This window comes from Brachionichthys hirsutus, unplaced genomic scaffold, assembly GCF_040956055.1.
Source record: "Brachionichthys hirsutus isolate HB-005 unplaced genomic scaffold, CSIRO-AGI_Bhir_v1 contig_225, whole genome shotgun sequence".
Lineage (NCBI taxonomy): Eukaryota > Metazoa > Chordata > Actinopteri > Lophiiformes > Brachionichthyidae > Brachionichthys > Brachionichthys hirsutus.
Window position 1 is genome coordinate 51,501 of NW_027180519.1, and position 18,318 is coordinate 69,818.

Genomic DNA, 18,318 nt, shown 5'->3' on the forward strand with positions numbered 1-18,318 from the left:
GCTAGTTATGTGTACGCAACAAAACTAGCAGCTCTTCCTTCTGCTTATTTTCACGCATGCATTAATATTGCCGTGCACTGTATTTCACCTTGAGGTTATAGACCTTCTTGTCACAGATGCTACATTGGTGTGGCAGTTGAGTGGGCGTGACTGCATGGTAATCATTGGCTTGGTAAGGCTGGAGTATCTTGGTGCCTGACGAGGTTTCCTCACTTCCATGCTGTGTTGGGTAGAGTCCAAATCCCTGCGTGCCACTTGGAACAAAAGAGGAAACCCCAGTGCTTGGATTGAATTTGGGATCAGGGGTAGGTTCCTCAGGATTATACAGTTCCATCTGGGTCCGAATTGACTGCCCAGCTGCTGCCCACCCAGTGGCAGTGTTAGATGCCATGTCCACCTTTCCGGCATGATTTAAATGAGAGCGGCCTTTCTCTGTGGAGTTATAAACATTCACGTTCTTCTCATTGACACTGAACCGTGTTTGTTGCCCCAGCACATCATGCCCATTGAAGTCCCTCTGAAAGCCAACGTTGTTTGGGTTTTGTGCCTGAGAGTTCATCACTGAATATTGACCATCAGCAGTCGTGACTGACGGTCCAGAAGATGCCCCGCCTAAGTTGCTCTGAAGATGTCTCTCGGTGTCAGATGCGTAAATGGACCCTGACCTTTTACCATAATCTGTCGAGTGCTGGCCCAGTATACCTTCTCCACCCGGGTGGTTCAGTCTCACATTCCCTGGGTTTTGGTTGAATCCCCCACCCACCAAGGGCCCCAAGGTTGAATTTGAAGGTGGGAAACCAAGCACTCCCGTGGGGAAGGCGCTCTGAGGATTCATGGTGGAAGTCCGAGGCTGATTGAACAATGACTGGGACATGGCAACATTGGAAAGAACCTGATTGAGAACATTGGCGGCAGTGGCTGTATTGCCTCCCTGAGCCAGCTTTAGGCGATGGAGAGTAAGCTGAGCCTGGAGCTGTGCAAGTTGAAAACTGGCCGGGGTCAGGAGGAGCTGCTGGTTCTGCTGAAGCCCCGCCTGCACACTGCCCGCCAACGGGGCCCCCAACTGGATTCCAGCCTTATTATTGTTGTCCACAGGAACTGCACTGATGCTATTGTGGATAAACAAAAGATCACACGTCACACTCAATCAGAAATCTCAAAGGAGAAGTGCATTTGCATTTTTCTGACCATCATGTCCTTATCGGTAGAATTAGCAGTTATAGTTTTGTATAGCATATAGTTCAGTATCTTGTTCAGCATCCTATATTTTACGTTATGTTATTGCTGTGCTGGTACCTTTTAAAAAGTTAGATTGCACATACAGAGACAGACTGTAGAAAAGGGCTGTAGCCGCCTGAAGGGCTTGAAGAGACATAATAAAAATGAATGCAACTGAATCTTGCTGAGGATTATCACCTTAAGGTTCCTTTTCTGAGTAGCTGTAAAATGTTTTTTTAACTACATTGCCACATCGTAAACTCATATCATATCACAATCATCACTCACACTTTGAGAGAGTTATAAATTATCATGCTATAGACACGTGGTCCTGAAATCACACCTCTGAAATCACGCCTCAAGGCAGTAATGACACTTTCGAGATAACTGAAAAAGCATATGGCTGACGAAATTCTAAATGTTTAGATATTGCATTCATGAAGTAATGGTTTGGATTATAGAATTTCAGAATATTTCAGTTCAACATCATTGCAGGTTTTACTCAGCACAAGCCTTCAACTTGATTGCTTCAAATTTTACTGACCAAAACATTTAGTTTATAGTGCAACTGTCAATATTAAATCTCTCGCTATAATAATTTGAAATTTGACAGTTGGGCACAGTTTATCTGCTGATTGGCCTCACTCTTTATTGAGCAGCATGCTGGTGGAGAGATACACTTACATCATTCCAGCTTATGACTCAAAGCTATAAATACTAGCGTTGCCCTCTGCCATCACACACGCAGCCTTTGACTAATATGGACTCCTGGGTAACAAGCACAGTGTGCTGGACACTCCAGACGAAGAGGGGGGGGGGGGGGGGAGGCGTCCTGTTAATTGTAACCAGGTGCAGAAGCGAAGTAGCACACATAGCATGGAATTAATGAGGATGAGACTGATATTGTGAAGAAGTCGTAAACACTGTGGGTTTAGCCCACATAGCCACACCCACAGGACACAGCCTACTGCCACGGGGTAGAAACAGGTTAGCCTTTGCATATTTACATTTCAGCACTTTTACAAAATACATAAATTAATGAATCCTTTCTTGTGTTTGTGTTTACCACAAACAACAATAGAGCACAAACACAAGTCTTTCAGTGCATGGAAAAGCGGACGCCACTAGCGCAGCGTTATAATAGCAATTTTGTTGTCATCAAATATCAAATTTGTACAAGTAAATATCTATTTGTATTTCTGTTCCAATGTTTCACAATTAATGAAAATATAAAGCAAGGAAACAAATAAGGAAAACGTTAAATGTTTTGTTTTTTTAATGACTCCAGTACGACGTCACCTGGTCGGTACAATAAAGGTACAATATCAAAATCTATGTTAAGATATATGACATATCGTAAGATATGTGCCTCTTTTGCTAAGCTAATTCTGGCTAATCGTGGTTTTTCCATGATGAAGTGACACAATAAAATATGATGGTAGGTCCAGCAAACTGTATCTGATCTGGAAGACAAATTAATTTGGAAAGTGTAAGTGTAACTGTAAGTCATATTGCTTGTAAACAACAACAACAACAACAAAAATACAAAACTCAAAAGCTCACAGGTCTGTGGTCATAAGCATCATGTTCTGGGTCAGCCCACAAAGGCTGATCAACAGGAAGAAACAAATTATAGGAAGGATTCAAATCTAGTCCAGCTCCAGAATAACCCTCCACTGACACCAGCACTCTGCAGCTGCAACAAAGGTGGCCATCAGTTCTGCCTCTGTGTGGATCCAATCAGCAACACAGCTGACATGACTTACGCCTACGCACTACTACATGCATACTATACTATATTACGCTATTACAGGATGTAACAAGGAACACACCGACCTTGACGAGACATGGAGTCTGAGGTCCACGTTGCAGATCAGACTCTAAACCCCAACACTGAGCTGACTTGTACCCAGAAACAGAGACCAATGTATCTCTCTGCCCTCCAACATGATGACTAATGTTAGTACATACATGTGCATGAGCATAAAAATAGTGCCAGTGAACTTCAACGTATGTGAGAGAGGACGCTTTCCTCTGTTAATGACAGACAGAGGGGACGCTGATGAAAGCTGTGTGTGTGTGTGTGTGTGTGTGTGTGTGTGTGTGTGTGTGTGTGTGTGTCAGTAGACCAAAACAGGAGGGATATATTTACAGAAGAAGGCTTGGAGTAATATCTGCCATCCCAAAGATTGCTGACCCGAAAAGTAAGAGATATTTCAAGCACTAGTCTCAGGTATATAATAATACAGTGAGGTTAATCAATGAGCCAAATGACTCTTCTGCATGACTGATTTTATGCACCACTTGAATCTTGATTAAAGTTGAAAATATAAATCAGACCATTTGTTCATTTTCTGTAACCATTCATCTTTTATAGTTCTATTATCAGATTTCAGCATCTCAATTGAGTACTTTACCCAAACACAGGAGCACTGATCACACATAGATGTGGGGAAAATCTTTTGATCCAAAGTGGCTGGAAACAGACAGCCAGAAACCTAACATACTGAGAGGTCCCCTGGATAAAAACTATAATAAAAAAATAACTTTTTGCCCATTTTAATCTATTAAAATAAACATATTTACATTGAAAAAAGTTTTGATTTTGTGTTTATTTGCATTATTTGTTCAAATTCTACAGAATATGCAGCAACTCGGAAAAGGCTCATATTCCTTTTAATTTACAAAGCACTTTTACTCAAGCCACTAGGTGGCGCCATATATTTCCATAATGGCCCCAGGGGGTTTGAAAAGGATAAGCCTTCCCTTTGACACCAGCAATTTATATACTGTGACTTATAACATAACGTGACCAATCTCTGCACACAGACGGCTAAAGAACAACATTAGAGCCATATAGAGCCATCGTCATCGTGGGCAGCAAAGTCACGTATTCCCACATGATCTACGCACGGCGTCTTAGGTATATATTAGGGAAGAACAAGTTCCACAGGCTGTTAATAACAATTAATTATATCATTTAACAACAACTATGTGAGATCATTGTGTTAAGGATACTGAAGAATTCATTAATCATGTTTATTGTGAGAATGTCCAAATGTTGATGTGACTACATCTCTAGAAGGATGCTGAGGATGGAACTGCCAGGGAACAGGGCTCGAGGTCGACCCAGGAGACGATACATGGGGGATGGGGGACGTAATGAGGGAGGACATGAGAGGGGCTGGTGTTGGGGAGGACGATGCAAAGGACAGGGTGAAGTGGAGAAGGTTGATTTGCTGTGGCGACCCCTCACGGGACGAGCCGTAAAAGAGGAAGTCCAAATGTTGATGTTCAAAATCGTGTTTTCACTGCTTTTTCTCAGGCAGATTCTCACATAGCAAGCAAAGAGTCAGGGTTTGCTTTTTGATCATTATTTTAGGGTTTGGTTTTTGATCATTATTTTATCGGTTGTGCTCCTGGTATTTCCTTGCATTCGTTTTCTCTCTCTCTCTCTCTCTCTCTCTCGGCGGAGGGCGGGTCGGCTGAACGGAGCAGACACACCCGTGACCCAATGTACCATCACCAGACTGCTTCAAATTTTGGCTCACCTGATTACTAGTCACTGGATTATTGCTATTGCCTCCCGTGCCTGACCTGCATTGTCTATTACGCCATCCAGGGCAAGAAACAATGTCCGGATGAAACTCCAACTTGGGCCCATAATTGTTCTCGTGTTGGTATAATTAGATTATCATGAACACGAACACTTGAAAAATGCTTTCAGAACAGATGAAATGACATCTCTGTTAATATCCTCGGCTGGAGCGCCTCAGACACCCGTTATTTTCAACGTGTCCATGCGAGGCCCATCAACTTCTGACACATGATTCAAGAGGACACCCGGTAACCTTTACACGTCCCAATATGGGATAAGCAGTTACTAACATTCCAGGGCCTTAATTTAACTTTTCAACAAATCAGACACGTGTCTGTGGGTTGCATGCTTTGTCAAACCATGTCTCATCATGCCGTGAGACATGGTTCGACGAAGCATGTCTCACATTTGGCAAAGTTACAAACAGGGGTGTTTCCATGATTTATGGCATCGCAGCAATGGAGCAGCAAGGTCTGCCCTCTCACCGCCACATTAAGGACAGTGAAGAGGGGCTTTGAGTTATACCGTGTTTCTCTGATGATGCAATAAAATGGATAAAAATGGGCCGATTGATGCAAGCGATCAGTCCTTTTGTTTTATGACTTGATATTAGAACAATTGTGAGGCAACTGGAACGACATCGCAACCCGGCCTCGGCCTATAAGCCCATTTGATCACATGCCTGACATGAGGTCACTAACCGAGTGACATGCAACTCAAACCTGGAGAGGCTTAGCCTGGAGAAACATTTTTCTCTACTTCTCTCATAGTAGCTGCAGGTGATCACGTTTCAACCATTAGTGCAGACTGACTCAGGACAAAGAGAAAACTCTGGACACGACAGCTGTCTCCCAACTGTTCCAGCAAATCCTTCTCCGAGCAGGAAAACTGCAATTAGTCGTTAGAGTTCTGCTGACATTATTCCCAAATGAGGACTTCAGGGGGTGATCCGTTTGGGGGCTCCAGGCCGGAAATAAAATAGCTCTGAAACCTTCATAATAATAAATAAATGAGTAAAAAGAATCAATCAAACAATGAAAGGAAAGGAAAGGAAAAAGCACATTGTGCATGTTTTTTTTGCATGACTAAAGATGTGCCACCCTTTCTAAAGCAGTAAAGCTTTCAAAAGTAAACTATCAACCCTCACCCATTATTTCTGTCAAAATTCTTTAGTCTAAATAAATCAAAGACAAATAAAACCCCGCCCCCAGCTTCCTGAGACCTGCTGACATCGTGTGCAGCTGGATGCTGAGAATTGAGCCCAAGAGAGAGTCTACAAGCAGCTACCTTGGACTTTGGACAGATCGACGTCAGAATTCCATCAAGATTGAAAAAGAAAGACGGGGACCACCCGGTGAATATTATGAATCTGAACGTGCAGCAGAAAATGGCTTTTGCCAAAGTAGCCAAGTGTTCAACAGAAAAACCTTCTTTTTATTTTTTATAAATCCTTAATATTGTGTAAAAGTCAATATAGTTTGATTATAGAAATATTTGCCAGAATACAGGAAGTGTTACAAGACGTGAAGTAATATGAAGTGAGGGACAAGATTATGTCGGCTTTGACAACTGAGCCTGACCAGCCTTTTTTTTTTTATATTGTGGCTCCAAAATAGTTATTTATAGTTGTTGCTCAAGGGTAGGCAGTAAATTTATTTCTCACTAGCAGCTGCTGTACCGTCCAATGACACGTCAACGTCCAAACTAATTAGTTAAATACAAAACTGTAGTTCCAAATAGAAATATAAACAGAGGATTACATTTTTCACACAGCTATCGATTTGTTCTTTTAAGGAATAACTATGGAATATAGTAAGGAAAACCAGCTATACTGGTGTACATTGTGATGATTCACACAAGCAGGAGCACATGCTGGCATGTCTGGCAGTAGCAGGGAGGGCTCAATAAGCGTCGTTCAAAGAAGCCGCCGGCCTCACACGCTGCTCAAATAGCCATTAGAACAAGTTACACAAACACTGAAAGTGGGTGAACTCGGCAACGTTTTCCAAAAGCTGCTCGAAATTACAAATAAACAAAAAGGGCAAGTGGAAAAAGAAAAAACGTTGCAACAAGAAACCCCAGGGCAAGTGAAAAATCCTCCTAAATCCCGTGGACAGAATGGGTTGGCTGCGCTCTGGAGTAATGACCATCTAGGGGTTCGTCTTGGAGTCCGGTCACTGAAGCGAGTACGAGCTTGTAAAACAGACACAATGAAATGAAGCTCGTCCTTTTGTCTTTAACCTTCGTATGGATACAAGTGCACAGCAGCAACAATCAGCTTTCATTATTAATATCATTCTAAAAGAAAGAATGTTTCAACATAGCATCCCAGGGGAAAGGTAAAAAAAAATTACATGGTAGGATCTCACTTATGCGCCCATAACGTTTTCTGGGGGCATTATATATAACTTATTTCAATAAGACCATCTGAAATGGAGAAGTTTCATTGTCAGTTTAATGTCTGCAATCAGAACTGGCAAATGAACAGTGCAAAGGAAGAACGGTTTGACAGCTTGACTAATTTCACAATGAGGATCTCAGCGGCTTCTGAGCTCGTGCATGTAGACCAACACAAAAACACAAATGCAATGTCATTTATTTCATGTCCACTCACTCGCTGCCGCTAACATGCATCTCAAAACCGGCATTTCCAGGAGTGCAGAAGGGAAACCTGACGGGGAGGATGGAAGAGCTAAAGCAGCAGAGAGTGATGGTATGGGAACAATCACACAAGGAAAAGAAGCAAGTAAATCAAAGAGTTTTGGCCAGAATGTCTCTCCGGACTCTGTAATCAATGTAATCAAAATAGCAACTAGAAAAGCACTCAGAGAGCGCAGACCTCTGACAAGCAAGCACATTTTGAAGCTCCATTGACTGCATTGTTAACAAAAATTTCAAACTGATCCAGAATCCAGGATCTCTTCTGGATTGTCACCAAAATGTAATAATCTGTTCCTGGTAACATTCACCGGTGAAAATTTCCTCAACTGAGGTAGCAATACAGCCAAATAAATGTTCTTCATTTCATTCATTTCATTTCAAGCCACTTACAAAGTTAAGAGGAACTGAAATAATGTATGAGTATTAATAAAATATAAATATGTGACTCATATTTGTCTCATGTTTGTTTGCTTGTCAAACATTTCTCTGTTTGAAACATGCTTTGAACAGTTTTTCATAGATAAAAAAAAACAACAACTGTGTTGTTCCATTTTGAGATGGAGTCGGGTTTGATTGTGGATCCTTCCCCATTGATTTGTATGCAAGGGGACCTTTCTTTTCAAATATTATGCTAATGATAATTCAGGCAAAATATTATTATTTCATTATAAAGTCTTGCAGAACTCCTGACATTTCTCCACTATGTGTAATTGGAACCAGATCATGATCTGGATGTGAGAGATTAAAATATATTTGACGAGGGGGCGATCTGTATCAGGTCACAGTACGGTAACAGAGAAGGAAAAGGCATGGCACCGTCACCAACATACAGATATAACGCAGATTCAGACACATTTAAATATATTTTATGTATTTGTCTAAGACTCTAAGGTAAGCACTTATAGAGAGACTAAAATACATTTATTTTATTTTGGATAAACTACTAAACTCATGGTTCCACATGCTAGCAGCAGATATCCAGGGAGGATAAATTATGCGGGAATACAGAATTAAGAAGGAGGAATATCCAAGTATACTGCAAAATCATACACACTCACACACACATTTCATTTCTTGTTTGCCATTTGTTATATAGCTTTTGGAAAGGACACACATACATTCTTTGTTACTTGGTTAAAGCACATTTTGTGTGTTAAAAAAGCTAAATAAAATAAAAATGCATAACTTTCCTAATGAAAGAACATAATACATAAAAGCCTTTTGTTGATTGAAAACAGACTACTGTATATCTTTTTTATATATCTTAGCAGAGTTAGAAGTCTAAAATATGTTTTTGTAATTATTTCACCTCAGAATTGTGGGTTTAATGGCAGCATTTTTTTTTTCTTGAAGTATCCTCAATGGCATGCTAAATTCATTCCACAAATCACTTCCATCATACGTTTCCGCGCCTTCATTTAATTTACTTAGCATTTTAGTGTGACTGACACATTATTTGACAAATGCGGAGAGTCTGTCTTTCAGATATGAGCGAGAGTATAACAGTAGCAAACTGAAGCATTAGCCATGAGCTAAAGCAGTTAACCATCTGTGGAAATCGACCTGAGTCAAGTGACGGCAGCAAGTAATTGCCCCCCCACACAAACTGATGTGGGGGGGGCGTAACTCACCATGAAGCTCCTGTGGGGAATGGAACCACCCCGTGCTTTTGCACAACTTCATGCAGCTACGGTGTCATGCTACAGATTTGTTTCAGAGATGAGATGAGATGAACTTTTTTAATGCCTATAAAGGGAATTAAAATTGACTGGCTTCACCTCTACCGTGTTCGTGTCACATCAGAATGATCAATTCTCATTTACGTCCAAGTTTAAATTGTAGAAAGACGGCGATCTTTCTAATTCCAAGTTTCCCTGTTATATGACATTAAAAAAACGTTCTACTATTCAGATAATGTCTAATTGGACTTCACATAAAGGATATTTTGGACGTCTTGTAGTTATCTACCATGTCACACGGTATCAGCAGCCTTCACAAGGCAGCGAGGCTGTCTCGCCTGTCAGCGACTCTATATGATCTCTGAGAGACTCCTCGCTTCACCTCTGTCCTCCTCTGGCAGAAAACGGTCATACAATCAATAGCTACCTCGTCCATTCATTAACAATACAAAAGATTAGGTGAAAATGACCAATTAAAATGTCTATGCTGAATACTCCTCTATTAAACTTGAACTCTGACCTCAGTATTCCCGGTAAATACGCCTCCGAGTGAAACGGAGGTATGACTGGAGTCTGTATTAAATGTCCAGCAGTATCTTAATACCAACACACATCCCTAAACCACGTGTGATCAAAACTGGGTGTGCAGTGCTGATGTAGCTGCTCTACGTGTACGTGAAACCTGGAAGTCCGAACACGCTGCGTTCCCACCCAGTCAAGTCAGTTGGGTGATGCTGAAATGACAGAAAATCATTCAACTGTATAATCGTAAAAGAAATCAAGAGACCTATTGAATCCCTGATAAAAACTAGAATCGTTAGAGCAATATAGTATTCCATTTTGCCCCGGTATATTCAGAATCCCTGCTTTATTTTAACTTTCCCGTATTTACATATTTCACCGTATTAATTTCCACAGTACGCCGCACTGGTTATAATGCATTTTATGTTCATCCTGGAATTCCAACCAAAACCTGAATATCCCTAACTTGTTTTGAGTAGTGTATTTAAAATGTAATTTGATGTACTCACTAGCTGTCTTAAGGCTTATATATATATTATATATATATAACTTCTGCACTCAAACTCAGAGCACATCCTGAATTTACAACCCACAGTGCCCTACTGTCATGTGCCTGTGTCTGTTTTTAGGCCAGCCTGCTTCCATATCTGTCGTAAATTCTTGAGTCAGCCCTGCTATTTTAAAGATAAGGAGGGATTGTATTAACAGAGATCACCGCCGCTCAGTAACAACAGTCGCTATAAGTCGTATATTTGTTTAAACACGAAAGCCCTGAAAATCTGTGCTGTTTTCAAATCAGGGGTTTCAAAGTCTGAATATGATACGAGACTCATGTGAAGTTTACGATGCTGTCAGGGTGTCACCGCTACGATGCCAAAGAGGGCAACGAGCCGACTGGCGACATGGCGCTCAACCGAGGATGGGGGGGGTCGGCCCAAATAAAAATGTCAATGAAATTCACACGACATTAAAAAGAGGAGAATATTATTATAGTGCTCTTGTCTAAAACGCAATTAAATAATTTGGTCCTGTGTGAAAGGGTTTGAGAACAGCCACAATTGGTGGGGGGGGGGTCTGTCCTCGAGCAAAGCTGTAAAGCCATAAATAATTTCATACACAGACTGCATGACAACAAATTTCTCCTTGGTGGACAATTCTTTAATATTTCAATCCTTAATCCAGAGGCATGTTTCTTTAATTTGTCCATATGCAGGACAATTGTTTATTTTTTATATCCTTCTGTGACCATGCTGTGTATCTATGAGGCAGAGGTACAGTGAATTGCATTTCCTGTACTGCGGCCCTGTCACCATGGCGATGAAAGCAAAATGCCTTTGGAGTGAGAACACATGCTGCAATCTCCCCGGGCCTCAGCTGTCGGTGCCGGCGTGACAGAGCAGAGCTGAGTCGCTTCGGCAAACTTAAACCAGGAGGTGATTTCATGCAGAACCCCCGATTCCAAAAAAAGGTGGGATGCTGAGTAAAACATCAATGAAAACAGAAGGCGACCATTTACAAATATACTGACTGCTATTCACAGTATATGGGAATAAAGTATTTCTGAAGTCCAATATTGTCTGCATGCAAAACGTTTGGATTTCAGTGTGCGATTTACGGGATTGTGTCTGTCTGTCTGTCTCTCTGTGCCTGTCTGTCTGGCAATGGTACTACTCCAAAGGAACAGAGCAAACCAACAAATGCATTTTTACAATTTCTTCAAAAGCTCGAAATAAATTAAGAGATCATCTAATACAGCGGTTTTTAAACTTCTCCACCAAAACCGACAAAATTACAACAATAACAGATGTCAAATAACAGCGAAGCAACGTGTGTGAGAATTTAGAAGTGGTGGATTGTAGTGAGGTTGTCTCCCCTGCTCGTCCCCCAAAAAATCTACCACTCAACAATTTCAGTGTTGTACTTTCTGTAATGTATATTGAAATTATTAGTATCAATGTCAATGCTATGCAGACTCAAATGAAATAAAATGTGAGTCTGAAATGCATTGAATTGTCCCTTATATGCACAAAATGCACACATACAGTTTAACTCCACACACACACACACTATGCACTCAGAGAACACAAACCTCAGTAGATCATGCTCCTTCTTCCCACACTATTTTCTTTATTTTATATTAGGAGGCAATATATAAAATAATTAAAACAGCACTTCAATATTTGTATTATTTCAATACAAGCCTTTGAGCATGCACTTTGTTAGGTTTGTATGAAGCTTCCTTTAAAGGAGACATATTATACCCTTTTTTTCCACAAGTTAACGCAGTTCCCAAACACTTCTATGAAATATCTGTGACAGTCTTTGGTCAAAATAGCAAACAGATGCTGCAGGACAGCGTCCGTCATTTCTGTATCAAACCGCTCTGCCAGAAACGCTCTAAACCAGGAAGCAAGAGTACGTTCATAGCGAGCACGCTACCATGTTAACTCACACAAAAAACGTTGTTGGCAATTTTCACCGGAACATTACCACAAAAGATAAACTTTATCTACTTCTTCGACTCCTGCAGGAGAGAGGAAGAGCAGGATGTGCGGTGCAATCAAGGGGAGAGTGTTTCTACACACACACACACACAATGCCTTCCAACTCAAAAAATGTAAACCTGTTTCCACGACAACGCACTTCATCAAAATGTCTGACTAATCTAATTATGAGAATGTGAATGACCCTCCACTACCACAGTGTCAAGTAAAATGAAACCCAGATGCCAAATACAAAGTGTTTTACACACTTCTGTACATTTACAACATCCGTGCAGTTTTGAGGAGCATGGGTTGCGTATTCCACCATTTTCCAGTCAATGTGTTATACTGTATAGCCAAATTCTGTAATATTCTGTCATCATGAAAACAGTAACGTTTAGGTCTCTGAGGCTTCTGCCTGGCGCCATGCAACTGTCAGCCAGTTATTGTGAAGATTAGCCGCAGTCGCTGCTACGTGTCGATAGGACACATGGTTAAGGAGCTGATGGGGAGTATCAGTCAGGCGGCAAAAAATATACAATTAATGTACAACTGTGGGCAAAGGCAAAGAAAAAATATTTGATATACATTTTGTGGACATTTGTAATAAGTTCTGTACTAGAATGATTTCATGCATTACTGCTTAAAAGTATTTCTACTGAAGCGATGATTCATCTATTCTCTTGTAGTGTAGTGTGGATGATGTAAAGTTTTCTCCAAAAACTGTTGGAGATGGGGAAAAAATGAATGTTTTATTATTTTCGATTGTTGTAGATTGTGTTTGAAAATTACTACTGAAATCTCGTGTTGTACTTTATATATGTTTCATGTTGTGTGGCGGTGACGATTTGACGTTAAAACAACAGCAAACTTCATGCAAATTCATTTCAAAATACATTTCTCAGGATGCTATGATAACCAAACCTGTGTTGGTAATTTTTCAGACAATGTTGTCTACTCACGGGGTAAAAAAAGCAAAAATCCAAAATGAAACAGACTTTGTCCAGCACGAGTACAAAAGCAACAACAAGAAGACGTCACAGAGCCGTCGAACATCCAGACAAACATTTGGGATGAGACACATGAGGAGTGAGAAAGAGCAGACAGACAGACAGACATGTGATGCCTGTACAATACCTGACCCACAACAAAGGACAACAACTGACTCTAGCTCAACTCAGAGACGTTCCTTTACTTGAGGCTTGGTCATGCACCAGTGCACCAATGAAGGGCAGGACAATGTTGCCTTGAGAATTTGTCCTGCTGTGAGATGCTGACAGAGAGACATAGAGGAAGCAGGTGTGAAAGAGGGGTGACGCGGGGAAAGTGAAATTGATAAATCAACGTGGGGATGAATGGCAGTGTGAAAATGAACTGTGAAAACTGTGAAGCACGTATAACTAATGTCTTTGGCCACAGTGAGAAGCTGTATCATAAGAATTACGATGAAATACGTGTTTGTTTTGTTTTTTGACTTTCACTTTCAAATGGTTTATATTCTTAACAGTCACGGGGTTAGCAAGTTCATAAACTGACAAAGTGAAAGCAATGCCCAAAGATCAGCCCTCTATTGGAAATAACAATAAATAGGTCGTACCTTTTTAGTCAGTCGCTGCTTGACTGATTTTGTTTTTACACCTGCAACACGTGTATTAAATTTTACTAAAAGGGGGAAAAAGTATGAACTTAAAGAATCTGTTGTTTAACTGAATGTAGAAACAACTTTCTATGAAACAGGATGCAACACGTCTGATTTATAGATCTCATTTTCTGCTTTGCACCATGTGTTTGACTTTATTGCAAAGCACTTCCTTGTTTGGGATATTCTCAGACGTTTCTTAACAGCTGACACAAAATCTCAGAATGAATGCAGGATAGCAGGAAATCCTATATTCAATGACCATCTATCATAAGATGCAGACTAAAAATCCTTGTTTAGGCTCTTATAAGTTGTTCTAAATAATTCAGTGATGCACATTTATCCATCCATATAGAGCCATTTAATTTTTATAGCTTTTAATAACCACTTTTAAATTTTATTTAGCTTTTCCTAAAATTGTAACATAAGATTCAACTTTATTTCACCTTCGCCTTCATAAACAGCTGATTAGATCATGTGGCAGATTAAAATAAAATTAAAATTGTCCTAAAATAAGAAATTGTCAACAAAATAATTCTTTTCAACATTTCAACAAGATAGTTGCATTTTTAGACACAAAAAAACAGCAAACTAAATATTTACTTGCACAAAACACAAAAAATAAAATCGAGCGGCCTTGATTTAGTCTCAACCGTAAAGAAGAGGTAATTTTGTTCTTCTCTTTAATAAAACATTACTTCAAAAAGATGAGACCACTGAATATAACACCATACATACAGTATGTGAATTATTCTTACTATATATATAATTTTTTTTACATTTCATACTCTTATTTAAATCTATATTTTTACTTTTGGAATGTCGTTTAGTGTTTATACACTAAAGAATGAAATATTAAATATGATGGTTTGGAGAAACACAATGAGATTTTACTGCACAGCCTGGAAGAGTAGAGACTCAATTCATTTTTCATTAATACTTCCCATAAACGTCTTTTGGAGATCCTGCTGTAATCATGAATACTTGCAACTTGGAAGCAACCATTGGGTTTTTTGTTTTTAGCAATGTGAGCATTAGAAACATTTCTTTACCTTCTGATTAAGTGGCGAGCAGATTTGTTTTCTTACCTTTGTAAGAGTTCTCCCGACGTATCAGAGACGTATCGGCCAATTTGTCCTTTTCCTGGCATTTTTGCAAGCCCTCTATTGTCGCTGCCAGTGCAGTTTGTCCGATCCCAAGCTTGCTGCATGGCGAAACAAACTCCCCAGCACCACCTGCAGACTTAACACCCCTGACCCCCAAACACCGCCCACAAAAATAGCTTTCACAGTCAAAAGACAGCAAATTCAGATGAGTCAACTTTCTCTAGCCTGTTCTGTTCCCCAACAGAATGGGCAGATGAGAGAGACGCCGAGAGAGACAGCAGGTGTGGAAAGACTGGCAGTCCAGTATTTCAGCAGCGGCTCTTCCACCCAGATTCTCCTGACCGACAGCAACAAAGGAAATAAAAGAAGTCACTTCTCACCAGTGCTCTGTCCCTATAAACTGCACCAGACGCCCTCACAAGACATTCCTTCACTTCCTCGCTTGTGTCAGTGTCCAAAAAACAACAACATCAGAGCAGCACCTCTCCAAAGGGAAAAAGGACTTTGCCGGAGTAAAGTTTAAGAGGGAATAACAGACGAGGTGGGCTCAGGGGACAGCAGAAGGGTGGGATTGGTGGGTGGTGGGTGGTGGGGGGAGTTGAAAGGGACCAACTGGGTGTCCCCGCCTGGGGCAGCAAGGGGCAGCACCGCACGGCACAACAACAGGGACGAGCAAATCCTCCTGCCACCGCTGATTATCACCTCTACAGTCGCTCACAAACACTCACACGGTCCGGCCAGTGAAGGAACGCAGCGAGGCCCTGGGAATGCCATCGGTCAGTCAGTAGGTGTCGGGTCCAATTTAGATGCTGAGTCATTGGAGGGGGCCAAGCCAGTGCCAGATTGTTCACATTGTGCAATGGTCTGGCAGTCTGAGGTTTCACATCTGTCAGCCAAAAGGTGGGACATTTGGTAATGAATCATGACTTACGCTGAGTGAGGGGCCACATCGGCGATTGTTGAAAACCACAGCTCAATCCTTTAATTGTTGTCTGGATAAATGCTTTATTTTTAATCGATTTCGTCACGTTTTGTATTCTTCTGGACAGGATATTCTCATTGGAGGGCTTTGGGGCAACGCAATAGCATTCAAGTATATCATAGTTGTATAACATTAGTGGGTGAGGATAAATTCATCCACTACTTGTACGGAACAGTTTAGTGCATAAATATGTAAATTTCCTTTTCTCAGCTCTGAAAAAGGAGAAATCACAGAGACCTAAGTTCTCCAACTTGACAAGTGCATGAAATATTAAAGTGTAGATTTATTCCGAGTGTAATGATCTAGTTACTGAAGGAGAACACTGGTCTGTTTGACATATCATGGAGGATTACTAAAGAGTAGGTCGAGGGAAACTTACATCATTTTCACAATTGTCCAAAAACCCCATGTCATGGAAAATGTTCAGGTGATCAGGTCTAACATATAAAGACCATTACTTGAAGTTCTGTTGGTTTCAAGGTGCTACTTCCTCTTATCCTTTAATGTAGAGAGGTACCGGTAATAGGATTAATCCAACTGCCTAACTGTCCTTATCTTGCAAAGCAGCTGGAGCCAGAATCAGAATCAGAACCAGAATCGATTTATTTGCCATCGTCACTGAAGGGATTCACAAACTGGGAATTTTTCTCCGAGCAATCGTGCAAACATGAAACATAAAATAGTGACAAATAATAAAATGCAAAACCACGGTGCTATGCTGGAGGGTTACGCCGTTAAAAACAAAAAAAGCTGATGAATACAAAAACAGCAGCACCAAGATTGATCCGATTGAGAATCATTAAGTGTTCACATGTTCACAGCAGAGGGGAAGAAGCTGTTCTCCAGTAAACCGTTCTCTAATGAAACTTGTAACCCGCCTGACTGACTGTGTCCAAGCCCTGTGTGCAATGATTCTTGTTTAAATAAAGATAGAAAACATCAGTGCACATCTGGGTTTGTATTCAGTCAGAGATAGTACTAAACATTTATTCCTGGGTCAAATGGCTTGGCAATACTTATGGGTATTCATTAGCTTTAGTTTTAATTAATTGAATGACATCAACCCCAAATCAAGAAGATCAAAAAAGTAAGAATCAACTGGACTTGTTTAAGTTTGGTTGAAGACGTTTCACATCTCATCCAAAAAGGCTTCTTCAATTTGAAAAACAAATAAAATGTTTTATCACATGACCTCCTCCAACTCTTGTTGGCAGAGGTGACCACACCCCCGCTGATTTCTGGGACAGCAGATATCCCTGTGGCACGAAGTGCTTTCTATAATGGTGCGTGTCTGGATGACTCGGTTGAAGCTGAGCAGGAACAGAAGTGTTTTGCAGATAAACTGTTTGTCCAGAGAATCTCATGCAACCTTGGAAAACCATCGTGCTCTTCATACGCAATTCAATAGTTATCTCTACAAACAGTTCCTAAGTGAACATTCCTTCTTCAGCAGGAATCCTTGTAAAGAATTGGTGACAAAAGTCCAAGTTTTGCCATCCAAGCAAGCAAAGGAATTTACCTGAAGTAAAAAATAAAAATAATCCGCTTTACTAACTCTTTATTCACCACCGGACAATATTGATTATTCATTCATTTGTCCGAAATCTAGGTTGCGGGATATATTAATTACTCAATAATATTTTTATTATGAAGGGCATTACTTTTGTTGCATAAAGTATTATCAGCTTAAATTCTGATCTGAACTACTATAAAAATTACAATCTAATTTTCTCTTTTTATTCATTTATTGATTTTATTTCATTGTTTAAAATCTATGGCATATTTATACTTGCTACAACAACTAAGAGTTAAAATACAGTCCGTCCATCTAAAACAACAAGGACATTTTTCTGCATAAATCATTATCTAGTCAATTCTAAATGGGATGCAATGCATAATATATATATATGTATACATGTATATTAAACATTTCTCCAGTTCCAGTCTTAAAACGAAAGTGAGTCTCTCCATACAATCCCACACCACTGGTCTAATGTTGGACAATCAACTTGCAACCATCTTCAAGATTATAATCTTTAACAAATATAAAAAGAAATTACAGTTAAACAAAATTAAACAACAGGAGGCCATATTTTTGTGGGTGTGCGTTCTGTTTTTAGGCTTATGTCTCCAAATTTGTATGTTCAAATTTCAGAGTAGTGCTGGATATTTTGCCATGCATGCATCCGTTATTAGAAAGTGAAGGCAAGAAGTAACTCACTTTCCAGCACTTCTGAGTGTTTATTTTTGCTGAGAGTTTAAGCTGGTATGTGTGAAGCCATTAAACAAGCTTAGTTTGATAAATAGACTATTACAATATTTTACCTTTAGCCTCAGAGTGAGACCTCTGTGGGGAAGTGAGCAGGCTAGTATGCGATAAAATGAATGCATGAACATATGTGACATGCATAAATACACGCAGTCATCGAA

The 18,318-nt window shown here is 40.2% G+C and overlaps 1 protein-coding gene across 1 annotated transcript in view; it reads right to left on the reverse strand.

The window, feature by feature from the left end:
* Positions 1-15,010, reverse strand: part of LOC137915805 (RNA-binding protein 20-like) — a 28,230-nt gene extending 13,220 nt beyond the window's left edge. Inside the window, exons 1-2 of the mRNA XM_068758924.1 lie at positions 14,889-15,010; positions 89-1,109 (exon numbers count right to left, since the gene is read on the reverse strand). Coding sequence (XP_068615025.1) covers positions 89-1,109; positions 14,889-15,010 — 1,143 coding nt within the window. The remainder of the gene's footprint in view (positions 1-88; positions 1,110-14,888) is intronic.
* Between the last annotated feature and the right edge of the window lie 3,308 nt (positions 15,011-18,318).